This window comes from Poecilia formosa, unplaced genomic scaffold, assembly GCF_000485575.1.
Source record: "Poecilia formosa unplaced genomic scaffold, Poecilia_formosa-5.1.2 Scaffold93, whole genome shotgun sequence".
NCBI lineage: Eukaryota > Metazoa > Chordata > Actinopteri > Cyprinodontiformes > Poeciliidae > Poecilia > Poecilia formosa.
Genome location: NW_006800032.1, coordinates 696,496 through 705,833, shown reverse-complemented (window position 1 = coordinate 705,833; position 9,338 = coordinate 696,496). Strand labels below are relative to the sequence as shown.

General features: G+C 44.6%; 1 protein-coding gene across 2 annotated transcripts in view; it reads right to left on the bottom strand.

Moving 5' to 3' along the window:
* Window positions 1-338: 338 nt before the first annotated feature.
* The window catches only part of LOC103142090 (vacuole membrane protein 1-like), a 76,082-nt gene continuing 67,082 nt past the window's right edge, over window positions 339-9,338 (bottom strand). For both annotated transcript variants that reach the window (XM_007557963.2, XM_016674301.1), the window contains exons 11-12: window positions 4,062-4,164; window positions 339-2,865 (exon numbers count right to left, since the gene is read on the bottom strand). In XM_007557963.2, the coding sequence (XP_007558025.2) occupies window positions 2,722-2,865; window positions 4,062-4,164 (247 nt within the window). In that variant the 3' untranslated portion in view covers window positions 339-2,721. The remainder of the gene's footprint in view (window positions 2,866-4,061; window positions 4,165-9,338) is intronic.

Here is a 9,338-nt window from a genome sequence, read left to right as displayed (position 1 = left end):
AACTAACAGCTAAGTTCTGGCTTGGATTCTGAAATGGAGATGATGTCAGCGCGGCAGGCGCAAATCAGTAATGTGATAACCGTTTGGACGTGAAACACTAGATGTGGAAACTGGAGTTGTGAGGGACTCACTATCCTCCCTATCCCTCTTTCTTGGCTGACATGTGAGATTCTTCAGAGGCTCCAGGGTCAGCGTGGACCCGGCAGTGTTGTCAAGACTCATCACATAAGAAACACAACACCACTCTTCTTTTCTTTTTTTTTTTTATTTCAGCTTTATTAAAGATAAAAACGACAGCAAAACACAATACACACAAGTTTAAATTATTATTATTATTATTTTTACAGACATTCATCATAAACAGGAACTCACCCTGGAACATATGAACTGAGTTTCTATACAAACACATTCAGGTTAGTTGTGCCAAAAGGGGCTCCCTCTTGGAACAGGACATCCTGAAACAGGCCAAGCAAAACATTCCTTATGACAGCAAGGCATTCCAGCCTAACTCAGTGATTTTACTTTTACAACCTAAAGAAAGTTCAATTTGTTTGCTCAAAAATGGGGGGTGAGGGGGGAAGGTCAGACTAATTTCAGATTTGTATATTTACTCACTTGTGGGTAAAAAAAAATTAAATAAAATAAATCAACAGGGTTGTTCTAATAAAGTGCTACCTCGTACAAAAATGAGTATTGAGCAACAGAAGAAAGTTTTCATTGCAACAGAAGAGGGAAGTGTTAAAAAAAAAAGGGGAAGGAGGAGGCCGGTTGAGCACTGCGTGTACTATACCTAAGGCCGGGTGTCACAATGTGATGTTTTGCAATGAGGTGTGTACTGTCTGGATTCTCTGGAAATTTTAAAAAAAGACAGAGTCAGCTCACACACACACGCAAACACACACACAAGCATCTGCATTCTCAAACACAGTTCCTCACACAAAGCCACATAAAAACCCTCACGGACGTCAGCGTGGAGGAAATAAACAATAGAGTCACATCTCCGAGGTTTCGCAAGCGGTTGGGAGAAAGGGGAAGTGACATCGCGGGGCACACACCTCTGAATGGGAACTGATGCTAACTGAAACAATGATAATACCAACGAGGACGAGGAGGGAGGAGGAGGAGGACACAACAGGATGCTGGTCAGATGAAAGAGCCCGAAATGTCAGACAGCCTACAGACTGTTGTCGCCTTGCAATCTTAACAGCCAACACCAGTCTGATAAGCTATCTGACAGGCCGAGAGAGTGACGGACATGCCTGAAGACGTATGCATGGACACACACACAGAACAATGAATTTTAAAAAGAGAGAGAGAGAGAATCCTAATCCGACTTACCGTGTTGCAAGAAAAGAGGAAAAAAAAAAGAAAAAGAAAAAGGAGGACATGTGAATGTTCTCGACTAGAGCCGCTGCGGAGCACAGGGTTCAGTTCACCCAACAGTACCCCTCTGTTTTGAATCTACTCGAGTGATTCGTCTCCTGGCTCCGTGACTGAGGGGAGTGCAACGAGTTCATTCGAGGGTTCAGCTGAGGTAACGGCACAGACGCTTTTCACTGTGAGCTGGAGGGCTTTTTTTCTCTCTCTCTCTTCTCCTCCCTCCCTCCTTCCCGCTGCTTGTGCCTGCGCTAGCGTCCCCGCTGCTCTCAGTCCAGCGTAGCACGGAGAGAGAAAACGGCACATTTCATTGGCGATTAAAATAATGAAAAAAAGAAACAGGAAAAAGGCAGTGGGGTAATTGTCGAGCCAGCTGACGTTATCCGACAAAGAAAGAAAAGCCCGGTGTCCTCCTTTTCGAACAAAAAGCTCCAAAGGACAAGAGGAGACAAAAAAGAGAGAAGATTTCTCTTAACGGCTCTGAGCTAGCATGTCAGGTAGTAGCCTGCATGCGCTCACGAGCGGTTTTAATCCACAAAAAGACGAGGCGGCTCGCGCTAACTCGAACCGCTATCTGCGTGTGACGCACAGACACGCGCGCTCAGTTGTAGATCTGATTGAATATATGTACACACACGGCTGCATCTGGTAAAGTAGCCCCCCAGGCTGACTCATGCGCTCTCTTCCTGGAAGCAGAACAATGAGGGCAGACAAAGGGACCAGCAGGGGGTGATTCAAGACTGATTTATCGTTACTTATCTAGAAGTACTACAGCCCACACAAAAGAAGAAGTCACCTATCTCACCATGTGTAGCCTAAAATATTCACTGACATCCCCACAGCTGCGAGAAGTGGAAATGATGCAGTTCTAAAGAAAACCTCGTTCACTACGTTTCTGATCTAATCAGCCAGAGCAGAGCAACTTACAAAGCTGAAAGAGTATTGTAACAACTAGACAGCAAACACAGTATTTAAAACAATTCTACTGTGGGGATAAACTTGGGAAGACTTAGGAATAGTTAAAAGCATGGATGCCTACATAGAGTCACGCAAATCCCAAGCAAGCACCTACCTTTGAGGGGAAAAGACACACAAATCACAAAATAGCTACCAAATTGCAAAGCCTTCATAAACTAGCGAATGGAAGTCCAAGTTTAAGATAAACATGTTGTTACAGATGCAAGAGAGAAACCAGATGGGTCGGACTTTTTTTTTTTTTGATTGTTGCCTGGGATAATGACCAGGTATCAGCCAAAAGGGAGAGTAGATATGAAGGAAGGAGGGTTTGGAGGTTGGTGGTCCGACCGACGCAATCTTTCCCCCCCGTTTGCCCCCGACTGGTCCTCACTCCGTCTTGCTGTCCGAGGACTTGTCGTGCCGCTTGCGCTTGGCGTAGCTCTGCGCCATGGAGTTGACAATGGAGCAGACAAAGAAGCATACCATGATGACCACAACCTTCTCGAAGAGCCACGAGAGCCAGTTCTCCTCCTGCCAGGAGCCACAGAGAAAGAGAGAGAGAGGAGAAGAGCTCGGTCAGTAAAAAGGAGGGCCACCCCCTTCTTCCTCCCACCAACACCACCACACGCAGCAGCAGCAGCAGCAGCAGCAGCACCCCCCCCTCCACTCTGCTCTTCCCCTCCGCTCCTGATGCTGTAGGCTAGGTGGGGATCCAGCTCCATGTGCAGGACAGATAGAGATCAGGGGTAATAAAACACGCGGCAGCCCCCGCCGTCCTCCCTCCTGTAACGCCCCCGGTGACCCCAGCCTGCAGCCTGCCTCCACCGAGTTAAATTGCCTCGCTCCTCTCCCCCGTAACTGCTGGAGGCTCGGGTTACAAGAAAAAAGGAACATTGTTCTAGAAAATGCCTTAATCTGTCCTTGTCCAACTCAAAGTCTACCCTCTTTATTCCTTCTCCTTCCTCGTACGTACTTTAAAAAAAAAAAAAAAGACGAAAAAAATCGTTCTCAATGAATCACTAAGTATACAAGCGGGAGGGGGAGGGGGAGAGGGACCGAAAAGAGGGAAAACGGCTTTAAAAAAAGAAATAGGCTCCAGCTACAACTGGCTCTTTTTGTTCTAGTCAAGGTGGAGGGGGGGGAGAGTTTGATGGATTGTCACAAGGGTGAGGGTGTTGTGTGGAGGGGGGCGGCTTGGTCTACAGTTAGTGCTGGGTTCAGGCGGGGCACCGAGTGCAAGTGTGTGTGTGACACATAGGGGAGTGACTACACTCGCACACACTCTTCCCTATTGGTAAGACGGAGCATGAGTCAGCACGCCCCGTGCTACAGTAGTACAGTTCGGGTGAAGCGGGACCCCACGCTACCCCCCCACCGCCACCGCCACCCCTCTCCTCCTTCCGTCTCCCCCCCACCCGCCCGCCCGAGGCGGCGCAATATCCACTCTGTCATTCTGGGACCCGAACACGCCTCTGTAATTTACTGGATCGCTAACGGAAAGCAACAAAATCTGAAGAAGTTACCTCCCTGGGTCTGTTTTCTATTTATTATTTTAAATTATGACACATCTAACAACTAACAAAATAAAACAAAGTGTGTTCAAGGCTGAAAATAGGGCAGTTATGTAAATACAGAAAGCAAAGAGGTTGAGCTTTCTTTTCTCCGAACGCACGTGTGGATGAGTAGAAAGTGAGATTAGCGTTGGGGCCCGAGGCCCCTATACTTACAGCTGGGGTCCCCTCTCCGGTGACATGGTGCAGCTTGGCCTTCTGGGCCTCCAAGTACTCCCTGAAGGGCTTCTGCAGTGCCGCACCCAGCAGAGGAACAGCGCTGTTTCCACCGACAAGAGGAGGATGAGCGGGTTGGGTGGAGGTAGAGGAGAAACAGAAAGAGAGGGAAGAGGTGGAGGGGTGGGGGGCAAAGAGACAGAGAAGGGGAGGATGGTGGTGGTGGGGTGATGGAGGGGAGGCGGCGGGTGGGAGGGGGGGGCACAAATCACGTCACATCATTGTTACTCACCAGCCCAAGGGCAGCAACAAAGGGAGGCATGCCGTCCTGTCTCCGGTACTGTACAGAGCCGGCCCCGCTTCCTCTCTCCGAGGAGAGAGAAAGACGGGGGAGAGAGCAGCGAGTGCAACCCCCGTCACCGCTCATCATCCCCACACACACACACACACCATAAACTCACAGATTTACAAAAAAAAAAAAAACAGGCAATAACACTCAAAAACAAACCAGAAACCTGACAAAAAAAGGGGGTAAAAATAAAAGTTGGCCTCATGGTCCTCATGCGGCAGCTGCGGCACCAGTAGTCAGTCACATTTTCCTGCTCAGCTCGCCTCTACACACACACACACACGTGCACACACACACACACACACACTCTCGGCTTCCTCTCCCGCTCTACGCTCTCTCTCACTCGCTCACATCGGTGAACTCGTTCACCTCCCCTGCAGTGCCTCCTCTGCCGCTGCAGCGAGGAGAAATGAATGACTTCTCAGAACTCTCACATTTATCATAGGCGGTTCCTGTAAGAACTGGTTTCAGCCAATTAATGAGGAAGTGAGTCGTACCCGAGCCGCGACGCCACTGGCTGAGACCCGCGGGGTCCGGCCCACTGGGGGAGGGCTGCTGCTGTAAGACAGCCCATATTAGGAAACCCTTTACAAAATGCAGTCATCGACTACAAGCATTCTACTTCGGCCCCCTCCCTCAACCCCACCACCCCTTTCCTTACCCTCTTACACACGCTTCAGGAAAAAAAAAAAAAATGATGTGAGAGACTGCAGAGAATGGCCTAGAATAGCGAATCAGTGGCCCATCCCTGAGTTGGAGTTAGTGATTAATCTCTAAACAAATACACACAAAGACCTCCACTAATTTTCTTTTTATGGATGCAACACTTCTCCCCCCCAGGGTTTCAGATCAACGCATTCCTCCTTTTCCACGTATGCATCTTTTTTTTTTTTTTTTTTTTATTCGCATGGGGCAGCCACCATCAAAGCTCCGAGGCACATCAAAGATTTTAGGGCAGCTCTTTGCGTGGGCAGCCGTGTCACATACGGTTGGGTTTATGGCTGATAACTTTCTCTCGAGGAGGCAAGTCATTTCCGTTCCTCCCCATCCCACACACAGACACACTCATACGTGTACACACCTCTATCTTACGGTGAGAAAAGAAACACTTTGTGTTAAATGATTGTGTTTACGACGAGGAGTTCCCTTAATGATTAACTTTATTACAGGTAGTTCACATCCGACTTGTAGAGAGGAACATGAAACAGAGCTCTTTGGATTGGACTCTGGTGTATTTTATGTTAAGAACCTCATGGCACAAAAAAAAGAAGAAAAAAGAAAAAAAAAAGTTTGTTTTTTTTGGAGGGAAAAACTAGCCTTCAAATTCCCCATCCCCCCAATTTGAGCAGATTCCCAACAAACTTAAAATAAAGAATTTGGATCTGAAGAAAACCCCAATATCAGTGTGACTAGATGGAAAGTTTTAGAAAGCTCTGAAGATATACATTCACTCGGCGTGTTAAAGCACAGAGGTAAGAACCAAGAGAGAAGAAGAGTTTTCAGAAATGGCGGGCGAATCATCTCCTACACGATGAGCAACACTGAGTCATGAGCCGAGCAAATCCACCAACAAAGAAGCTCAAAGCTTACAGTCTGCTGCAGAAAACACAACCACACAGTCCACGGGTCTCTGCTTTATATGTCTGGTCATTTTTCTATTTTTGGGAATATACACTTCTTTTTTCCTGACAGGGTTCGTGGACAAAGCTGGATTCAGGAATTCCTCTTGTAGGTGTGTTGAGAATTTATCTGTGAGTACATGTGCTGAACATCTTTCTGTGACAAAGGAGATCTTAATGGTCCAAGACCAAGTTATTATTCTGTTAGATGGGATTAACACACTGTTTCTTTTTGTAACCTGGAAATGGATAGAAAAAAAAAACATTGAGAAAGTACAGAGCAAAAACTGTAAACTCAGTTTTTTTTTTTTTCATGTTCAGTAAATTGTTGGAAAATGTAACAGTAATTATTTTCAGGAGATTTTTTTTTTTTGAAGCGGAAGAGTAGAGTCATGTTTATTTAAAAACGTAAAACAGCAACAAAATGTCCTACATGTCAAGCAAAAACCAAATCAGTACAACTTATCAACTGATTTGAATAGAGGAAACTCTGCTTAGGTAAAAAGAGGAATAAGGAAATTCATGCAGAAAATTTCTGAAAAACTATAAATCCTCCTTTTGGAATTGAAACTGTGTTTCAATTCTGTGTCGAGTAAAATGTGATGCTTTCAGTATTCTTTTAATTTAGTGCTGTAAATGTCATGAAATTCAAAGTTGTGAAAATAAAGATCACACTCATAACGTTAAGTGTACAAGGTGGGACAAAATTGTTCTGCATGTGCCACAAAGGTGTGCCCCACTTCTGGGTCCGTCACTGACAAACTAAGTCGACTCTTTTGTGATTTTGTCAAATATATTAATAACAACACAAATAAATGATGCATGTTGGTGTTTGGTGCACATGATAATCCTTTGAGTGCTTGTGACAATATGAAATTATTGACTTTTTTTGAATCAATCAAAAAGAACAAAATAATAATAAACTAAAATAATTTGGAGTGTGTGTGTGTGTGTGTGTGTGTGTGTGTGTGTGTGTGTTAGTCTCTTCAGAAAGCTGCAGATAAGGAATGAGGAAAAGCAGAAATAATAACAGCAAGGAAAATTTAAAGAGGCTGTAAATATTTTATTGAAAAACTGTAACACTTCCCACATGTGGATCCTCTAAAACATTTAACAAGTTTAATTATTTTAACTACCCAGAAAAAAGGAAAAAAAATAAAATATATATATATATATATATATATATATATATATATATGTATATCTGTGTGTGTGTGTGTGTGTGTGTAAAGTCTATTTTAGATTTTACATTTTTCATGTCACAAAATCACATTGTACATTTTCTTTTGCAATTAATTTTTGTAAAAAGCCAAAAGTTGTTTGAAGAGTTGCTGCTAAAAATTAAAAATAGCATTTATTGTAAAAAGTAATTTCTGTTGTTTTTCTGCCTGAAGCTGATTTTGTGCATTAAATTATTTCACCAGAGGGATTTGAATACATGTCTTTGTATCTGAAAGGTGACATAATGAAATAAATCAGATACTCAAACTTAATGTCTTTGTTGTTGTCTCTTTTCATACATAGATGCAAACATAGATTTTTAAAACAGTGTTAGATTAGATTTTAATGTATTTAACCACAGAGATTTAAAGGGAACCAGAACGTACATCACTTACGATCCGCTCACACCCTATTTTCTGTCTTTGCTTTCCTCTAAACAAGGTAATACCGCCTCATTTTGAGAGTACAGTCAGATGAACCCTGCTCAGTTTGATCAACACGTTTTGAACATGAACTGATCTCATCCTGAGATCCAGGAGAAACAAAAGCTCTGCCACCTTCCCATAATACCAGCAACACAATCCCTTCTTCAGCTTTCCCTCCCTGCGTTCACACAGCACATCTCTGCAGCTCATCCCAAAACAACAATTATTAAACTGTTTGTCAGGCGGAATCAGTGTATTCTGTGAAATATGACAGCTCTGTCACAGAAGTAAAAAATACTGCACCACGTTTAAATCCTTGAGCACATACACCCACACACACGATTTGCATGGCTGTTAAAGCGTAAAAAAAAAACAAAAAACTCCAGCAAAAAAATAAATTGAAAAATAAAAAGGAAAAGAAGTAATCAACTGGATAAAATTGCATGGAGGAAATCACGCAACAAACACATTCATTTCTCCAGGTTTCTGATAAAAACTTGTGGTAGATTGAGTTCTGTGCAGCACACTTACAAATTAAAAAATTTAAGCTCTGCTGATATTTTCTGAAATATGTGTTCAATAATCTGGAAGGATGTGGAGGGAAAAAAAATCTCATGTGAAGTAAGTAAAGAAAGAAGGGAAAATCCCCCAGCTGTCTGCTTCCTGATTATTGTTCTGAAGGGTTAATTTGTGAGCAGCATTTCAGTCATCTCGTTTCTTTTTTTTCCCCCCTTTTTTTAATGAACTATCATTTCCTGCTTCTGTTCATGGAGAATGGAGCATGTCTGGATGTCCTGTGTTCGTTCTGCGAATGCTAAATTCCAAAGGCTTCGAGTCAGAAGTGACCTTTGACATGTGTGTGTGCCACCTTTAGGGTTCCCGGCTTCTTGTTCCTCGTGTTCATGAAATCCTGACACACACACACACACACACACAGAGGCACAGTCACAGGACGACACACGCGGGCTCACACACGCACACACACGCACACACACACACACACACACACAGTCATGTGTACCCTGACGTCCCGGGCAGAGGAAGATGGAGAACAACGGCTCCCATGACAGCCAAACGCTGGCCAGGTCCAACGGGTTACGACATCATCACAACAACAGGGTTAGGCAATCACTACTGTTACCCAATGCTCCACAGGGCCATAGTTCACACCTAACATAACAGCAGCAACGCTGCGAGAACACACACACACGCACACACACGCAGGGTGGTGAGGCGGTGGTACAAAAACTCTGACCTCCTCACCGTCTCTGTGCACAAAACAAAACGCTCTGAGCGTCTCTTTACGAGCCGGCTGCGGGGAGTAAACCTGCAAATCTGATCAGATGATGGGAGCCTGAGGAGCGGGTCATTCGGCTAACACGGGGGTAAAATAGTGACTCGCGTGAGAAATGTTTGCAGGTAATATCTGTCTGCGTGTTTGAGTGAGCGTGTGTTTATTCCTCCTCCAGTCCGTCCAGGCTTTTTTCCCCAATGACTTCACCGCTGAAACATGGAGCCCACTCCTGGACGGAGATCCCCCTGCCCAGGGTGTTTATCACATCCTCGCTTCAGAGTCATCTGTGTCAGCCAACACACACACACACACACACACACACACACGCACGCACACACACACACACACCCACACCCACATATGGACACA